At 40.2% G+C, this 20,501-nt stretch overlaps 1 protein-coding gene across 1 annotated transcript in view; it reads left to right on the top strand.

Annotated features, from left to right (window-relative positions):
* Nucleotides 1–9,959: 9,959 nt before the first annotated feature.
* Nucleotides 9,960–20,501, top strand: part of LOC126175833 (polycomb protein suz12-B) — a 284,519-nt gene continuing 273,977 nt past the window's right edge. Inside the window, exon 1 of the mRNA XM_049922834.1 lies at nt 9,960–10,175. Within this exon, the coding sequence (XP_049778791.1) occupies nt 10,076–10,175 (100 nt within the window). The 5' untranslated portion in view covers nt 9,960–10,075. The remainder of the gene's footprint in view (nt 10,176–20,501) is intronic.

The following is a 20,501-nucleotide window of genomic DNA, read 5'->3' as shown; positions in this document are numbered from 1 at the left end:
CACAGTGGTGACCATTTCGTGAACCATCGGAAATTAACTTTCGAATACCTCCCGTTTATAGCGTGGTGTTACAGCAGGGTGTATACGACCCGGGAGATCAGGGGAAAACCCGGGAATTTCTCATCCGGGAGAAAACCGATAAAAACCCGGGAATTTCTTAGAATTCCGGGATTTTTTTCATTGTTTTAGTTTTCTGTTAAATTTTTGTAATTTTGACTGGATTGAACCGATACTCTAACTAAGGAGATTACTGTATGCCGCTACTGCAGAGTAATACTTCAACAATAAAACGTAAATGAGAGAAAAAAACGAAAATAACTTAAATTGCAAAGGAAATGCGCCGTATACGACACACAGTGCTCGTGCAAGTATCTGCCAACAACAAAATGTGTCAAAGGCTTTAGGAAGACTATGCAATGCTTCACAACAACAAATTGCCTCCGATGAGCGTGAAGTCACAACTGTTTACATTAGATTCGTTTTAGCAGTTACGAGCGGGCTCATGGGCATGCGCAGTTTAGTCGCGTTTGAGTAGTAGTAGATTCTCCAGTTTCTGGCTACAGCAAGTGGCTGTTGGCTGTGCAAGCAGTCGCAGCAAGCAGCTAGATGCTACCGGGAAAAGGGGGTACCAAATTCATATTCTTGAGAAAAAAAAGACTTGTTTCACAGAGCTTCTAGCATCCCGCGCACGTTGGTCTATCGATTGTTCATATGATTTTGAAACGCATCACTGTTGGTTTTTGAACACATTTTAATTGATTTCTGAATGAATCATAAGTTGATTTTTGAAAGCGTGCATAGTGTACGTGATGTCTCTGTCAGGAGAATCCTCGTCGCATCTAGAAATGGACTTTCCGCAGACAAAAGGGGACGGGGCTATACGAGCTGAGCAGAGTAAAGCCGAACGAATGGATGCCAATCGCTGTCTGATTATGTGGTTGATTGGGTTTGCGAATGATCAGCGTTGTTATAATTACTAGCGAAATCCATAAAATCAGACTACCAGAATGGAAATAAACGACTAACAGGAATAACAGGCGAGGAAGATTACGTATTATCTTCTTGGTGTATCCAAGAAAATGAAATTTTGACAGAAAATTTTAGGCCAGATCGCTAAACTAGTAAGGACCAGTTGTACAGTCCCCGGCTAACAGCCGCTTAAGTTCTGTTCTGGAAGTAACGCGGAAAACGTGTTGTAGGAACATGTAAAACGCCTAACCGGAGAATAATCGCGGAATATCTAAACCTGTGGTTCTGGCAGGGTTAGTGAAGTTAATCGGCGGACCTATTTTGACAATGGTAGGAATAGCTACAGAACTCGTGATGACAAGACTGTTTGTTAGAACAAGTAAGGAGAAAAAATGGGGACATCACACAAATTATGGAAGAGTAAGACGATTCCAAATTTATATAAAATATTCGTAATGCTACTATTGGATCTCATGCTTGAGAAACTGGTGCTTATGAATGAAATATGAAACTATTTTCTAACATAAAGCTTTTTGCTTGTAGTTGGCCTAATAGGCATTTGATATTGGTACTTCGTGAATTATATTCTGTCGTGTTATAAAAATGGCCATTTGTGCCAAAACAGTCTCGTTTATTTGGTGTGTGTTACAAAGTTGCTGCAATATTAGAAAGGCCTATTTTGTTTTATCTGACAGACAGTGACAAAATAGACATAATCAGATCGAAAAACCACACTAGTCTTGGGTCTTATTTGTATTAACAGCTTTTTCAGTACTAGATAACGACATCTCGATTTTTCATGTAGCAAAACGTTTGACGAACTTTGAGGTAATAGATTCTTTCGCATTAAAGAAAGCACGCCATGTAAAGCTGTAGCAAGATTAGAGAGAAAAAAATGGCAGGAGCTAAGGATTGAAGAAATGTGTACTTCCTTACTTGTCTCTTGTCTTTATTGCTTTATGTATCCTATATTTAATTTTATGTCACACAAAACAGCAAGTTATTAGCTAATAGACAACAAAGAGTGCAAATTTTCTGAAGATTCCTTGTTTTCCATATTACAAATAATCCCATCCGCTATTAATTGTGAGATTTTTTTTTAAGAGGGGCAGGCTGTCAAACTGGCCGACTGGGAGCAGGAGAGGCACCACAGACATTTCAATTTCCACTGTCCTGAATATAGTTTGATGGCATCCATTACAAAATATACACGTTTCGAATCCACAGAGCAAAATACAGTGACGTGCGACAGAAAAATGCTGTTTACTGCACTTTGGCACACTTAAGACCAAATAACATGTCTTACATTTCCTCGAATACATATGTTTTATGTTTCAGACTTTTCAGGAAGATATGCGCGCTACAAGATGAACATATTTTTGAAAATTCGATTTTTTTAGTTTATTGATCCGGTTAGCAAATATCGTAGATCCGGGGCTGATGCGCAGACAGTCAGTCTGAGTTATAGTGGGTAGTCTCCACGTGACCCGCGTTTACATTTAGTTATTTTGCTGTTTCCCCTTCGATTACTCTCACGTCAAATGAAAACAAAACGGATATCTGTGGCCGGGAGCTATCAATTGAATTAAAATACATTCACATAATTACGGCGGGCTAAAATACTTTATTACTTTCAGATTTTATCTTATTTCCACCTTTCTGACAGTCAAGCATTAATTGCCTTGCAGAACAATGAAGTTATTTTTGTCTGTTTGCTAAAGAAATTTGACTTTTATTAACATTTTCCGCAGAGGCAGTCAATGTATTTGAAACGAAATGGTTAATTCCACAGTACTGGCTAGTTTCAACTGTTCGCTGCATTTCAGGTGCACGTTTTCATCTTCTAGCACGTATGACATTATGCCATAAAGAACCAAACATGATATAATACAGTACTGTTGCTCCAGGAAAATTTACATCCCGAAAACCACACTGAAAAGCTTAATATCAGGTCGAGGTCTACTTCATTGCGAATCTGGACATACGAATGTGCACTTTGAAATTCCGATGCTCTTGGAGTATCCTCTGATGTCTTGTTCCTTTTATGACATAATGTATGATGTTTCAATGTTTTACACGTACGTACATACGGGCTTCCTACGTCATTGTAGCTGCGCAAGCGTGGTGTCGCCGGTTATCTGCGCTCTCTGGCAACTGCTGAAACGAACCTGTTTCTAACAAGTCACGGGAAAATATTGCTAATGGTAGTTTGAAAAGCGTTACTTTCAAAGTAAATATCCTTTAACGTAAGTTGAACTACTTGCGAGACTGTACCATGAATTTCTTAAATCACGGAGCGTTTGACACTCATTTAAAAATCAACTCTTTGATGACGAGCCATTTAGAATAATTTCGAACCTTGAAGATCAGACATTTATGTCATTATTAAAAATTTTACTGGCACATTTATCTGATATATCTTAAAGTGTAACATACGCAGAAAAGATCAACATTGTATGCGAAAGATTAGCTTCTCTTGCAGCTTATTAACCTTAGAGACCAAAATTGTATGTGAAAGCTTTGCTTTTCTTGTAGCAACACTATGTATATTAATTTAAACTAATAACTTTCCCTGTTTGTGTGTTCGTGCTACTTAACAATTATGCTGTTGGCTGACTAGATCACGTGTCCTATGCTCTGGATATCCGCTGTCATCGGCTGACATGAGCTATGACAGGCTTACAAAAGCGCATCGCAATCTCGATTTCAATGATTCCAGAGTAACATGCGGTGTTTTGTGGAATTCCAATATATATTTTCTTAATACGAGTACCAAAATACGCAGCGTAGATGTTGCTGCACATCAAAGATATTTCCAAAACGTGTCTTTTTCCTTGAGTTTCGTTTTATAAAGTGCCGGGAAATTCTATGTTCGTGTATAAAACCATGACCATTCAAAGAACTGATAAGTTTCGAAGTTTCGGGGGAAAATACACTGTCACTTAACACGGAAAAAGTGTGTTTTCACCCGGGAGGTGTATTTTTAACCGGGAAATCCGGGAATTTTTTCCCTTGTCCGCGTGTACACCCTGTACAGATATATACACTGAGGTGCCAAAGAAACTGGTATAGGCACGCGTATTCAAATACAGAGATATGTAAACAGGCAGCCTGCGGGGCTCCGGTCTGAAACGCCTGTATAAGACAACAAGTGTCTGGCGCAGTTGTTAGATCTATTACTGCTGCTGCAATGGCATGTCATATGTCATCAAGATTTAAGTTGTTTGGTTGGTTTGGGGAAGGAGACCAGACAGCGTGGTCATCGGTCTCATCGGATTAGGGAAGGATGGGGAAGGAAGTCGGCCGTGCCCTTTCAGAGGAACCATCCTGGCATTTGCCTGGAGTGATTTAGGGAAATCACGGAAAACCTAAATCAGGATGGCCGGACGCGGGATTGAACCGTCGTCCTTCCGAATGCGAGTCCAGTGTCTAACCACTGCGCCACCTCGCTCGGTCAAGATTTAAGTGATCTAGACGTGGTTTACAGTCGGCCCGCGAGCGGTAGGACACAGCATCTCCGAAATAGCGATAAAGTGGGGATTTTCCCGTACGACCATTGCACGAGTGTACCGTGAATATCAGGAATCCGGTAAATCATCGGATCTCCGACATAGCTGCGGCCGGAAAATGATCCTGCAAGAACGGGACCAACGACGAATGAAGAGAATCGTTCAATGTGACAGAAGTGCAACCCTTCCGCAAATTACTGCAGATACCAATGCTGGGCCATCAACAAATATCAACGTGTGAACTATTCAACGAAACATCATCGATATGGTCTTTCGGAGACGAAGGCCCACTCGTGTACCTTTATGACTGCACGACACAAAGCTTCACGCCTCGCATGGGACCGTCAACACCGGCACTGGACTGTTGATGACTGGAAACATGTTGCCTGGTCGGACGAGTCTGGTTTCAAATTGTGTCGAGCGGATGGACGTGTACGGGTATGGAGACAACCTCATGAATCCATGGACCCTGCATGTCAGCAAGGGACAGTTCAAGCTGGTGAAGGCTCTGTAATGGTGTAGGGCATGTGCAGTTGGAGTGACGCGTCTAGATACGTCTCTGACAGATGACCACGTACGTAAGCATCCTGTCTAATCACCTGCATCCATTCATGTCCATTGTGCATTCTGATGGACTTGGGCAATTCCAGAATTGCCCGCTGGCCACCAAACTCCCCAGACATGGACATTATTGAGCATATCTGAGATGGCTTGCAACGTGCTGTTCAGAAGAGATCTCCACTCACTCGTACTCTTACTGGTTTATGGAAAGTCCTGCAGGATTCACAATGTCAGTTCCCTCGAGCACTACTTCAGACATTAGTCGAGTCCATGCCACGACGTGTTGCGGCACTTCTGCGTGTTCTCGGAGACCCTACACAATAAATAAAAGGTCCGCATGGCATCGTTGGCCGGGAGGCCCCAATTCGGGGATGTTCGGCCGCCAAGTGAAGGTCTTATTTCAGTCGAAGCCATATTGGGCGACTTGCGGGCCGGTGATGAGGATGAAAGGATGATGAGGACAACACAACAACCAGTCCCTTAGCGGAGAAGATCTCCAACCCAGCCGGGAATCGAACCCGGGCACGCTTGCATGGGAGGCGACCCTACACGATATTAGGCAGGTGTACCATTTTCTTTGGCTCTTCAGTGTATAAAGCTGGTTCACTATAAGATCAGCAGATGTCAGGAGCATACATATATGCAACTAGTAGTACCCAATAAAGTCAGATATTACTTGTCAATTAAAAGATAAAAACTACACGCAACGAAACACGGACAACAGCTTGCCGCAATATAGTCTATTGCATGGTACGCTTCCTCGAATTTGCCGTCATTTTCAGGTGTTGTTACTGCACACTGGAAAATCGAACATGATTTTCTGAATTCTTGAAAACATGCTCTTTCCATCTGTGATTAGTTTGAGATCTGTTACGGAAAACAGATTTTCTAAAAGCAAAATGAATGTGACCTATTTTTGTAATTTTTACGAAAATCAAGTTTGAACTGATTTTGTAAAAATTTAAAAAACAGTACTGCAATAATATATTACATGGGAAAACCTTATGTTACTAAGTTTTTGTGTCCGAAGTTTCACGTTTATCATGCCTTTAATCAGCGAGACACAAGAAGCCAAAGTTAAAAATTTATTTGTAACGCTACTTTTCTGGCTAATTTGCCTCAATTTATGTAGCATTCCTAGCCTACGTTGGAAATTAAACCTGCTGTTCCGCAGGGGCTAAATACACATTGTTCCGAATGGGAATGGTTTTGAAGCTTTCATAGATAACGGAATTTGTAAAAGAAGTGTCGAATGTACACTGTTTTCACCGTTTCACAAAAATCGTCATCTCTTCGGCGAATTTGCAGATTATTGGAAAATGGTAGGTGAATGAAAGTTTTTATTCCACATCCTTGTGTCAGCGAGCTATTGCGTGTTACGTTTCACGTTCAGCGTGCATTTACTCTACGCGATAAAAGAATCAGTTTACACGTTTTCATGCCGCGATATTCGCGCCCACCATTGATCAAATTATCTAGCTTTGTTAGCATTGGATAATCAATTACTCCTTTTAGGCCATTAAAACAATGTCTTAATGAGCCGACTTTGAAAAATTTAACAGAACACAGTTTTTTGAAAATCAGGTGTAATGTACCGCGTTTTTGACCTTTTTGTAAAATCTTCAAGTTGGAGTGGTACGTAATAGAAACTTTATATTTGAGTACCTTGTGTTGTTAGGTTACTACTTGTCAAGTTTCACGCTCGTCATGCGTTTAGTCCCTGGGATATAAGAATCCAAACTTTGAAATTTTTTCGGGAGGCGACTTTTTCGGCGACTTTGTTTATCATTTCCTGGCTGCATATTGCTCGAAAAATTCTTTTAGTTATTATCCTCGAGAGATCGCAAACAGTTGCACAATATTGCCAAATTTCATTTCTTTCAGCAAAATACTGACGAGATATAACAGCTCCATTTTGCCAGAAATTCACGCTTGTGCATGGATTGAAGAAGTGACAATATCTCGGCCAGTATTACTTCGACGAACGTTAACCTTCACCATTGTTCGTCGGGGACATGTGCGAATGTTCACGCAAAAATTCGTCGAAATCCGTGATGGTCAAGCATGGAGGCCTAGGTGAGTTGACATGGGAGAAACTTAACAACAGTCTTGCACAAAAAATTTTTGACTGGTGTGATGAAGCCCTACATGCAGGAGAACAAATATATTCTGTTAATTGACTTATGGCCAGCCATATGACGAGATTTTCAGGATGAAGAAAGATACCATCATGCGCGCTATTGTATTCTTTCCAAATGCGCTCCGTTAGTGCAACCCAGCCATTCAGCAATTCCTTTTTTTTTTTTTTTTTTTTGGCTAGCTGAAGAATTTGATCAAAAAGCTTCAAAACTGCCCTTATCTCAAAGCGAGAAAAAAGGAGACCTCATCCCGAGAAGGCTACATCAAAATCCATTCCATTGTATACCACCAACTATCCCCAACAGTAGGTGATGACTTGATGCGTTACGCGTGGTTTGTTGCCGAACGGTGCAATGAGCGAGAACCTTTAATGAATGTAAACTAAGTTTGTTTTGCCATAGAAACTTTAGAATAATCTTGTAATTGTAAATTTGTGACGTTTATAACGTGTTCCAGAAGCCTAGAAAATTACTGTTTTCACTGTTCCTGTCTTAATATGTGTAAACCATCGACTGTAAAATAGTAAAAGTTTCTAATATTAACAAGTTAGTTCTCGTGTACGCATTACAGCCCTTCCAGAAAATTGGATTTGCAATCCCAAATTTTCTTTTGCCTTTTCTTTTCATGCGTTTTATTATAATATTAATACATACAATACATTGAACATTATTTCCATTTATTTGCATTGTAATGTAACAACTGAAAATTAAAAAAATTCTGCGTAGGGACACTCGATCCAACATCGCTTAGATTACCGATCTGTACTCTTCCCTCTGCGCCAGTCGCTGCCTTGAAACTATCCTAACATGAATGGCACGTGCCTCCCCCGACCCGCGCTAAAAATACTTTTTTTTTAATTAAATAAACGCTTGGACTTTGGGAGCTCCAAATCCTGTCAGTCGCATTCCGGGTCAAGCCCCGTTGAGTGCTTTTCGCTGGCACTTTTTGATTGTTTGTACTTAATCGTAGGCAGTTCTAGGAACACACGAAAAAGATTTTTTTGATCAAGTATCTCGACACGCGAACTTTAATCCAGGAATGCCCACGCTGCTCTGCGCGCCGTATTTGTATGCAGTTCACAAATACTCGAAGTACGTGATCCAAAAGCTACAAAACTGGAATTAATATAGCTGTATTGCGTAAAGTTAGTCTTGCACAGGCTAAAATTATTTTGTTTCGCATAATTCCTAAAGTAGTGGACTTTTCTGTGAATCTCGTTTAGTGACCTCTTGACTACCATAGTTATTATAGGCAATACTGGACTCTGCTTCTTATCTCATTTCCAAAGGTCTTCTGTACGTCCCATAACTTTTCTCTTCCCTCAACAATAGTCTTCCTTATTAACAGCACCACTTGTTTGTGGGTCCACTTTCTTACAATCTTCCTTTCGAATATTTCAGTTTCTTGGTACTTCATTGACTCTTATTCCACAAGCAACATAACATCAAGCTTTGTTCCCCTTTTTATTGAGAATACTCATATCAGCATAGTCATCTCTGTTCGAAGGTAGTAGTCAGCTCCTATTCAAAGGTAAAGATTTTTGTTTGCTTGAGTCTCAAGGCGCGCCGCTGTGTACTTAGTGAACACTACACAAGAGTGGAGAAGTCTCGCCAGTATCACAGTTCCTAACCTGGCCGTTAGCATAAGTAATTTTCCAAACGTGTTGTGCAGCTACTCGTATAAAGTAACACATTGCGCGAAGTCGTTTTCATGCTCTTTTTCCTCTCTAAGAAAACGCCTGAAGTTCCTTACAAAGCAACAAAACTGCTGCATTTTTGTTCCAGCAAGTCCTACGCAGTGGCCTATGCGGTAGATTCCTTTTATCTATAGTCACCATATGTCAAAGCCCCTCTTGCGCTATTTTAGCTGTCACTATCAAAAACGTTTGTGAGCTGTCTAATATAATTGACAACCGAACATGGACAGCCACGGTAGATCAACCCAAATGCCGCTACAACTCAAAATTTACGTATTTCAGTAAAATTGTCTTGTACGATACACCTGTGAACCCACTGAAACCTAAGATATTAGGGATGAATGAATTCATCTACTCACACAAGCTTTTAAAACAACTCCATCCACCGTTCGTTGTTCCTCTCTTATTCCGTTTAATATTCGTGAATAGTTTCGCGGTTCGAACATTTTCGACCGACAGATACCCGTGCGAGATAAATACTTTTCTTGTGGATATTGCGTTTCAATGAATTCGCCGTAACAACTTACATTCAACTCTGTTTTAATCTCAGCAAACTGGATGTTGACACAGAAAGGGTATTATGTAACTTACCGCTAATTTTTAGTGCTCTTTTTACCTCTTAAGCGCGCTACGCACACCAGACATGAATATCTGTACACAGTTGTCCATGACTCATTTTTAATATTCTAGCATCAGTTCTTTATACCCACACTCACAGTGAATTTTTAATTTATTTTATTTTGTTGAAATTAGAAGTATAAAGCACTATGGTCACAAAAGAAAAAGGTAGGCGGTGTAAAAAATTGCTTGCAGCATATGCTTGTTTTTAAATTATTTGACAGAGTTATTATTTTAGTTTGTCTTACGAGAAATACAACCCAAATTACGTTTCTGTGAGATATCGTTATTTTAAATTCAACGCTCCTTACCGCCACCTTGCTTTCGTTGCTGTCATGGCCGCAGTGGCGCTGGCAGCGAAGTCAAAGATAAAATGAAGGGGCACTGCAGAGCGTTGGGTTTATCTTCGATTGGAGATCCTTGGCAGTGTTGCCAACAGACTCTGCTCTTCCTGTTACGCTGCTGGAACCAGGGAGCTGCTGGTTGCATTGGTAATATGTAAATAGTGGTGAGTGACCGGTTGCAAGTGCTTCGCGGGTTTGGAGGTTGTTTTTTTCGTGCAAGTGCGTTAATCAAACTGAAAATGCCTCCCAAAAAACGCGAGAAAGACACTGATATATCTAAGAACCCGAGAATGGATCAGATACAAGCGGATCACGAGTTATTTCTTCAAGCCTTTGAAAGTAAGTGCCAGTGCTGTTCACTTCTGAATGTTAGATCGTGCATAAACATACCATGGCAGGTTATCGTACAGGCCAATTTGGCTTCGTTTCAAATGCGTTCTTGCTGTATAAACGTCTATTGAATTACTGCTTAACAATGTTATAAAAAAGCTAAACAGCAATTATATTACTGTTTTAAATGTAACCGTTGTTATTTTATGTGATGAATAGCGATCAAACATCAGTGCGTTTTGGTGATAGGATGAAGATCTCATCTGTTCTGAACAGCAGATACGCAAAATCGCCAGTGTATTTGAAAAATAACGTCGACATATCGTTAAGTGTCGCATTTTGAACCTACATAGTACGTATTGCAGTTTGTAGTCACAGAAAAATGTCGTTTGTTCTTTCTTTCTGTGCATTTTTTATATCAAAGAGAGCAGAGCTGTTAAGCATTTGGGAGCGAATGAAGATATTGTACAATATTCACGAAAGAATACACTTCGTAAATTGTTTCACCAACTTAGTTGCAGCTATTTAGTTGCAGTGGAAGTCTGAATGGTATTCCTGCATGGTGTATGCTTGTGGTAGATTTTTCCAGTTTTAGGTGGAAAAAGAAACTAATATACTGTCAGAAAGGTATGACATGTCTTTCATGTTGTGTGAATGTTTCTGTTTATTTCCGAATTGGTCATCGCACATGACATAGATGTTTACATTTCGTAATCATCTCTTCTTTGTGTACTTTAGCTCTTAGTCTCGGACGTTATACCCAAAACTGAGTACTACATGTGTCAATAACACCTGCTTCGTGTTTTATTTTGTTCCGCATTCAGTTTCTCCAGTTTTTATTTCGTTCTGGGGTGCCATACCTATGTATCACAAGGTGTGATCTGTGTCAACAGTTTAACAAACATTATCGTGTGTGTGGATGTGAACTGCCCTGTCCCTTGAGCAAAATATCTTTAGAACAGTCTTTTTTAATATCTAAACATTATTCAAGTATTATATTCGTGTGTTCATGTCATTAATGCGTGGTAGTAACGGAGTTTGCACTTGTATGTACGGTGTAATGTTTTGTGGTTGTTTTTGTTCTGGAATTTAACTACAGCGTTAACAATTTTGGGAAGTTGTGTAAAAAATATACTGTACTATATTGAAAAACTTCAGAGAGAATGGACCAACCTAAATATATCCTGTCACTGAAAATTTAAAAATGATAGTGTAGTTCAGCGTTTCAAAACGCAGCCGTGGGTAACGTTTGGTTTTGGTGCGTTCAGGACAGTCGTTTTGTACGAAATGTTAAAAATTCTTGGCGTGGATGAATATTTTTAAATATTTAAAATATAGCCAAATGGCGTACTGAATCTATCTACAGGTTTTTATTTTGGTTAAGACAGTGGAATCGTACATCATTAATCAGATAATATGGATGTATGTTTTGGACGCCGTGATTACAGTGTTATGTTGAAACCTTGTTTATAGTGACATCTGTACCAGTATAGGTCTCTTCACAATTTTACGAACGAGTTTTCAACCAGTCTTACTAAGCAACTTCGATATAATCGAAATTCCGTGCAGTTTTTAGAACAATACCTGGAATATTGCCTGAAGTGTGCATGTACGTATTGTAGCTGCTTTCAAAGGAATTTGAGCTGCTGTCAGATTAATGACGTACGATGACAAAGCGTATGTAAATTTGTGGTTCTCTCTCTCTCTCTCTCTCTCTCTCTATGTGTATGTGTGTGTGTGTGTGTGTGTGTGTGTGTGTTTATAAATAGTAGCTGACAGTATATCAAAACAGATGGAAAATATTTTTGAGAGAGGGTTATTTTAAATATAATTGCCATATCAACAGCTCGTTCATCGTAATATCAAAATTTCAGGCATAGTGAAAACATGTTTTATTTAATTGTAGGGATTATGGTTCGTATCTTTATCATTATAGATGTTTGGGTCCTTCGTGTAAGGATCAGAGGGGTTTTGCCTGCAGCGTCGTAACAGTTGGATGCAGGCTTCACACAGTGAGTGTGATTGAACCCAATCATCATCTCCTGTTTGAACACGAAGGATCAACTGTGGGTGGCTTAATCACATATTGATATGGGTTCTTCACACTGATCGTGCAGCGGGAAGAGATGTACGCTTTCATGATTTTAGTGGTATATAATTATGAGCAATACGCTCATTCACGCGTTATTCCGAAATATTACCAAATTGACAATGTATTTTGGTGTGCATGAGGTTGCTTTTGTGGAGACATTCAAATAGTAGTGGAGGGAATGGAATGTGTTAGTGGTGCCACCTGTTGGCAGTGGGGGACACTTCGTTGAGGGGAGCCCGCGCGCGCGCTTTGCAGGAGGTCAATGACAAAGTGCTGATACCGAACCGCTGGGGACGCTCGTGCGCTACGGCGGGAATCAACTGCCGCGCAGCACTTCGTTCCAGGGCATTGTCTCGAGCAACGGTACACATTGACAGCGTTACATGTCGTTTCGTTATTGTACCAACAAACATATGAGAAAACTTGAAGACTGGCCCACACAATTTTCATATACGATATTCATAGAAAGCTGTCAGTATTTTCAGCAAACAGAACCGCGGCGTAATGTAGCTTGTCAGTGAAGACCGTGGTGTATCTGAGAACTTCCCTCGTATTGTATCCATCTGCTCTAGGTCTTCCTCCAGTATAAATGTTTCTTTATTGAAAATCCGAATTAATCCCATGAATGCTTGGATGATGCCGTAACGCATGCCGCTGTTTGCCGTACGATGTGAAATTTTGTCGTTAGCGTTCTACACAAAGGGCATTGCATTTCCAAGTGGTCTTCCTGTGTAACACTGCCGTTTTCTTTTCCTACAGATGATTCTCTTGCAGTCTGTTTCTCATCACCATTAAAAACTTGGTTTCAGATAAAGCACTGTTTAAACAGAGTTTGAACGACTTCTTGATAGGCAACTCATACTCTATTGATGATGAATATCTTAACAGGGACTGTTGGACCAGCTTAAGTAAAAATGTATGTTAGATTTCAGTTTTAACAGCACTTGGTCACAACAGTCAAGATTAGGTATTTTGTGCATGATAAATTTATGAAAAGTGCCTAACCATGTTTCATTCTGACAGTGTGTTAATTCTGTAAATATTACCAGTTCCAGTTTAATGTATTCACATATTTTGACAATCTCCTGACAAATGATCAGGGTAGTGAGTATTACATTCAAATGTTGTTTTTTTGTTATGTTTTCTCATTTGTTCCACACTAACGAGAATTCTCATTTTTGGGCCCGTGGAACGAAAACTGAATCTAATCTGTAATGGCAACTGTAAAGCGGGTAGCTATCACGTGTTATTAGTTCGTAGATTATTTTCTAGGTCTCGTACTTACGGTTGTTAAACCTTGTTTTGCGTTTACTGACAGGGCTGCGGTTACGTTTTGAATCAAAATATACATTGAAACTCCACATCGTTAACTAAGAAACGTAATTACTAGTTTCACTATTTAGAACTGGTTAGATACTTTACCAGAATAAGTAGGAAAGCGTAGATAAATTGCGTCGTTTGTGACCACACCTTCAGTTACGGTACACACGTTTCCTGCTTTTTTTATTATCAATAGCGTTAAACGTCACGCGCCAACACTCAAAAAATGTCATTTTCGGTTGATAATTATTCCCTACATGCCTTCTAATGATTGGTTGTAGAAACTCCACGAAGCGATCTGTTCTTTACTGTCTTCTCGTGTAATCTTTTTCCAGAAAATATATCCCGACTAATTTCTTTACCCTATATTTTTGCAGGAAAGGGACGAAAGAACTACTTTTGTAACCACTTCCGTGAGTATTTTGTGTACACGTTTCAAGTGGAATGGATTATTTCAGAAACACCGTTCCTCGTTGTGTTTCTTATTTGGAGTCGCATGCAAAGATGGTGCCACGTGAAATCGTGTTGCAAATCATTTTCCACCTCTTTGAACCCAGTTATCTTTGATTTTGATATTTAAGAAATTGGCTAAGAGGCAAGACAACCGGATGTTTCACGATAATGGCTGCAGTTTCAAGCAAACGGGCAGACAGCTATTCATGTGTGCCTATCGGTGTCTCGTACATCAAACAGTCTCCTCTCACAAAAATACGGTTTGAAAAAATACGGTTTGAAGACCGTCTGTGAACATCACTGACGTCAAAACCTTCATGGACTCATACGGCGAGCTTGTGATATTTTTGAGACATAAAAAAGTGCTTTTTATCTCCTGAAAACACAATAAATTTTTTTACAGATAATTATTCTATGCTTTGTATATACCATGTACATCTGGCCGCTTCCTCTCTCCTTAGCACCTGAAATTTTTTATTTGTCGTATTTTCCCATTATTTTCTACATGTCGCATTTAGCATGCTCGGCAGCATAGGCAAGTGTCTATTATTAGAGGGGGTTACATGTATTGCTTTTACTTATTGCGGAAGCAGAAACTCAGACTGATAGTGGCTTGGAATTCAGACAGCCGTTAATGTGAAAATGTCACTATAAACATCTTTTCTGCTTCAGCCAAAAATGCCCCACAGGGAAACACGTTTTGTCTATTAATTTCTTCATGCAGTTTGATCAGATCACAGACTGTTTACTGTACGATACTTAGAGACTGTTCGTAGACTGGAACTGAGGCATACTGCCGATGTTGAGAACAATGTAGCCGCCCTCCGTAGCCATTAAACTCCCATTAATCAGTGTGAAAGAAGACTGGGTCGCTGTGGTAACCGCCTGCAGCAACCAAGACCTATGGGGTAAGTTCTGTCTCCCGCTCGCTGGCTTGTTAGATATTGAAGTGTTAACGATCAAACTGGATCGTCAAATTTGCTGAACGTAGCTCTGGATTTGTCAAATGAGAGCGTCGATGTAACAACCAAGTTTCCTAACTTCCCCAGTTTCGAGGCTGTGCGGATCAGTCTACGAATTATTTTGAGGCCAGTGGGCATAGCTACCCTTGCAGACAGAAAGCATTTCTTCCATTGACTTTAGCACTGCGTATATAAAAGGAAAATAAAAGGAGATGCTGGTCAGGGAATGGTTGAAATCGAGAGAGAAATGTATCCATGAAATCTGCTAAAGGAAATATTACATTCAGAACCCGATGATTAAAAACACCTTCTCTGAATGGACAGGCAAACTTTTAATAACCCCTCAGAATTACTTCGCCCTCACATTGCGGAAGACAGTTGTACCAAATTCTATTCCATTTTCTCGACGGTTATCTATATTTTCGAGAGATCTGGCGACCAGAGCAGATATCGAAGATTCAAAGTTTGTAATGTGTATCGCACCTCGAACGCTGAGTGACAGTATTATGGAAACAAACGAGTCAAAAAATAAAGTATTGAGGCAGTACTAATTTGTTGCACTCTTTGTACGCCTTGCTTAGAACATTGGTTCCTGTTTCCTTTTGTGCCTTCCTGTGATTTTTTTTGCTACTGTACACACTGTATAATACTGCGATCTTGGGTGTCCATAGTTGTGAAAACTAACAACACAAAGATACTGAATCTTCCTCGCTTCATATGCGTGGTGAAACATAAACATTTGTGATCTGGCATGTTTGAAGTCCGATAAGCAACTTACTATGGTTTGACAAACAAAGTTGTTTATTAAAGCTGTCGTCAATCTGAAATTCTCATTCACGTCAGACGTGAAACATGCCAAACAAAGCAACACACTGGCAGATAATGTGCCAAGCACGTGAAGTTTGACAAATGCGTTTGGTCATCCACACATGCCTTAACAGTAATTGACATTTGCAGTTTTTACAGTCTCGGGCCAAATTATTTCAAGAAGTGCATTTGTCCGCCTTTGGAGCAAAAATTTTAGATCCACGAAGACAGTAGTCTAAAGAAATTGTAGTCCGTCATAACTAAAGTAGGGTTTCTTTCATCATTATCCTAGTTATTAGTTTCAAAGAGCTGCTCGTTCAGGTCTTGAAGGCCCAAGGGATGTCGAGCAGCCTCCATATCAACCTCTACATTGGATGTGGTATTCACTGTGGAGGGAGGGTCTTGTGGTGCAGGCCGCTCTATGGGCTGTTTTGCCGACTTTCAAGACATTTGAACCGGCATTTCTCAGTCGAGTAGATTCTCAGTTTGTATCAGGAAGCTCAGTGGCTCCGTACTTGTACTCTTTGCAAGGTGAAATCCCTGACAGTACCGGGAACCGAAACCGGGTCTCCGCATGGCAGCCATCTACACTAACCATTCAGCTACGGAGGTGGACATTACTTTCAACAGAGGTGTCGAAAAACGTGCGGTATTCTGAACATTTTATCAAAGAGTTAGTTAACATGAACACTTGAGATAACATCACATTGAACATTGAAGTGCGACGTTGATTACTTTCACACGGATGCCGCCTTTGCAGTATCTTTTTGCAATAGTTCGTGCAGTAAGTCGGTTGTTAATTTTCAGTCGAAACTTCGCCTGCTTCGCCGAGTGGACGCTGATGTTGACTCAGTCGATAGAATGTGTATGCCCAAGTCTCAGACCAGGAACTAAGGTTATATTTTGGGTAGGGCCTGTCGTGCGGTATCCTGCATGAAGTGTGTGGGAGTACGAATTGCATGAAAAAAAAGTACGATAACAGCTGTCAGTCGTTCGCAAATGGTTCACTTGTTAAAGCATCTAAGTGACTATCCCGGAATCCGGTAACAGTTGAGATTGCCTAGCTAACTGTTTCCAGGGGCAACAGAGATTTGATTTTCAACATTTTGCGTGATTACTGACAGTGTCTAAAAGTTTTAAATGCTGTCATAATCTACCCATTGAGAGGCATAATCTTACGTTAAAGGTTTAGCACACTAAGACAAGTATTACCTGTAGCTGTGTGTTTGCCTTGAGACAACGGAACTGATAGCATGCAAATTGCCCAGACCATATTCATCCATTATTTGACAATTAGACCACTTACAGACTTGCAAAACTTTTTGCACCTTTACGAAACCCTCTCTCGCTGATGCCCATTTTCCCCCTCCCGCTCACTTACAAGATTTTCGCTTTTCGGACAGTAAAAAATTCCAGCATCAGGCATGACGTTTTCATTCATTACTTCTTCACAGCCAACCCTATTCGCAATACAGTTTTTGCAGACTGTATTCATGTATACCTCTGACTGTACCTGCAAAATTATTTTAGTGTGTCGTAGTTCAGGAGATAAGATTTTATAATCATTGAGTTGCTTGGAAAACTTGTTTTTGCTTAAAATAGAGCGCAAGTTACCCACACTGTATTCATCCAGCGTTTCATAATGAGTCTTCCAGCAAACTCTGAGCATAATTTCAAACTTTTTCTCGCTTATGGACGCGTCAAATATTTAACACACTAACTCATTTGTAAAGTAATCAGATGTTTCAAGCTGTTTTATACATATGAGTTCGACTCTTTAAAGAATCCGGGTTTCACTGGGTTGCTCAGACAAGGCGAAAATCCACGTAGAGCCATAGTTTGCCGCACTGTTTCCATTTGGCCATCCAATCATGTTTGGATAGAGATGACAGGTAGAAGAGATGGGCTACTCGAATCCCATATCTTTTCGACAACCTACTACACTGTCACAGATAATTTTATAATTCTGATAATTGTCCCCATGGTTGCAAAAGGATTCTCATTAGCTGTAGGCACCCTTTTCTTATGTTTCTGAGGAAAAGATGCAAAGGCAAGTCACAAGTACTATCTTACCAAACGAAGTCAGAATCTACTCTCAGACAGTCGTCTCCGGGATCACGGATGGCTCCAGCAAAGCAAATTCTTCATAGACCTGTAAGCAGCAATTATCTGAGGATAAGGTCTAAACTTCGGATGCAATTTGTTCTTCCACCCTCATACCAACAGAGGTTTGACAATTTCGCAGACAAATGGTAAGGAAAACAATTGCAGTCTTGATCTGCTGCCCTTCTGTCTCAGATAAGCTCACTGATTGCGGACCGCCGTCACATCATGACTATCTGCATCATTGGTTCCCAACCTTTTCGGAAACCATTACCCCTGAGTCCAATTACAAATTAGATAGTACCCTCGCCCCTACCGTCTGTCCCCTTCCCCCCTAGTTATCACCAACTATAGCACCTGACTGACTTTTCTTGGAACACATTTATTTTTAAAATTTATTTATTTATTTAGCGTATGGCTCATAACATCACAGTAAAAATTACAGAAACAACACGATTTAAAAAAATCGCATATGTATAAACAGAGCAATAAATAAGTAAGTATATAAGGACACCGCCAATTGTAAATTTACACTCACAGAAGAGCAATCACAAGCAGACGTCCAGCTTAGATAATAAATAGTCGATTGCCTCTTGGGTAGCCATTAGGAAATCCTGTGGGTCACCCTCGTATGCCGTTAGTGGGCATTCCTGCACGATGTGTTTGACCGTCTGTCTCTCAGCGCCACAGTCGCAAGCGGCCGAAGCAAGTTTACCCCATCTGTGTAAGGAGTCGGCGCATCTCCCACAGTTGGTTCTGATGCGATTAAGAGTTGACCAAACTTTGCGAGGGCAATCAAATCATTTTTAAAATGATGAAAGATGAATGATATTTAGTGTGTGTGTGAATGCCGAAGGAATTCGAGGTGTGTTGCAAGTGCTGCCCACAACTCCTCCTCAGATAAGAAAGCTAACTATCCACAGTGAGGATAGGCACTTGTTATAAATCACACTTCCCCCTGCATTAGTCATCTCCATTGCGGCACTTGCTTGACCTGCACACTGCAACCCCATTTAAAATCAACCATTTTAAAATGTGTACACTGTTCTTGCTGTTCGTAAATCACTTGACTGCTGCACTCCTTACTTCTGAACTAGCTGAAAGATGAAGACTTCAAGCTGTTAATGCTTTGTGTCTGACGACAGCCACTAATAGTAATAGGAACAGTAATAATAATGTGTACAACACTACAATAGCCCTTATGTAATTGGTGCTGTCAGTTAATTCATTTATCTGTTCTGAAGGGAGTAACTAAGCAATTTCTGGACAACTGCAGGTACGATCCACAACTTAGAGAAGACACTTTATTGAGATACTTACCATTATTTACGTATATGTCTCACTTTATCATCAACGATGTGCTGGACACAGCGCAGCACATGTGTGTATTGGGTGGACAGTGTGAGGAAGCTGCAACCACAACTGCATTAATGCTATTAATTGAGAAAAAGTATATATTGATAATATATATAATCAATATTAGTCTTACAAAATGTGATATTAATGATCTTTTGAAAATCGTTTCGTGACTGAAACAGGCTGGGTACCACTGATCTACATCCATACTCTGAAAATCACTGAAGTACGTGGCTCCGTGTACTTACCATTGTACAACATGCAAGCTTTAATCTTGCTTTTTGAAACTTTGTAATCTTGTGACGGGATGGTTTTCTTCAAGCTACTGTCAATTTCGGTTCTTCAGCATTTCCGTGATCATCTTCCGCGAGTCAAAGAAACCAGTGACCATTGTTACAGCACTTCTTTGTATACGTTAAATATCCCCTGTTAGTCCTATTTGGTATGCGCCCCACAAACTATAGCAGTATTCTAGGAAGGGGTCGGAGGAGCGCAATATCCTTCGCAGAATACATTTTCCCAATATCCTGTCAATGCACCTAAGTCTGCTGCCTGCTTTACCTTCGAACGAGCGTGCCTGAGTATTCCATTTCATGCCCCCACATACTGTTACACGCAAGTATTTGTTTGAGTTGACTGATTCCAGTTGTGAAGTGTAGAACTTTATATATCTGATAACTTTAAGCAAGTTGCCATCTTTGCACACCAATTTGAAAGTTTTTCAATATCTGCCTGATTTGATTGTGCAGCTTTTTTCAGATAGTAATTTATCACAGATAAGTGTGTCATCTGTGAAAAGTCTGAGCCTACTATTAATGTTATATTATATTTGAATAGTAAGAACGCTAGCACACTTCTCTGGGACACACCTGAAGTTCCTTCTTTAAAGTCGGCACCGTCATTAGACTTGTTTATTTACAGTCTTACACTTACACAATCATAATTTCGGCTTCAAAGTGTCATTTCCAAGTTTTCCAAATTGCCTAATTGGCACACTGTCGTATTAAAATACACTATTAGATACATTGTCTAAGAGTGGATATTTCTGGCAGAGCCTACTGCTTTGTTTCAATAATGAGTACACCATCTTGACTGTCAGTCAGCCGGTTCGAATCTTGTTGATGAAAAATTTTTCTCTTCCGTACGTGCTCGGCATGGGGAGAAGAGGTAGTGGCGTAAAAGTTCCTGGTCACCAGGCTTTGCGCCAATGTCCTGGTTTAAATATCAAGGTTCTCCTCAGTC

Source organism: Schistocerca cancellata, chromosome 3 (assembly GCF_023864275.1).
Source record: "Schistocerca cancellata isolate TAMUIC-IGC-003103 chromosome 3, iqSchCanc2.1, whole genome shotgun sequence".
NCBI lineage: Eukaryota > Metazoa > Arthropoda > Insecta > Orthoptera > Acrididae > Schistocerca > Schistocerca cancellata.
This window is presented reverse-complemented; position numbering and strand designations above follow the sequence as displayed.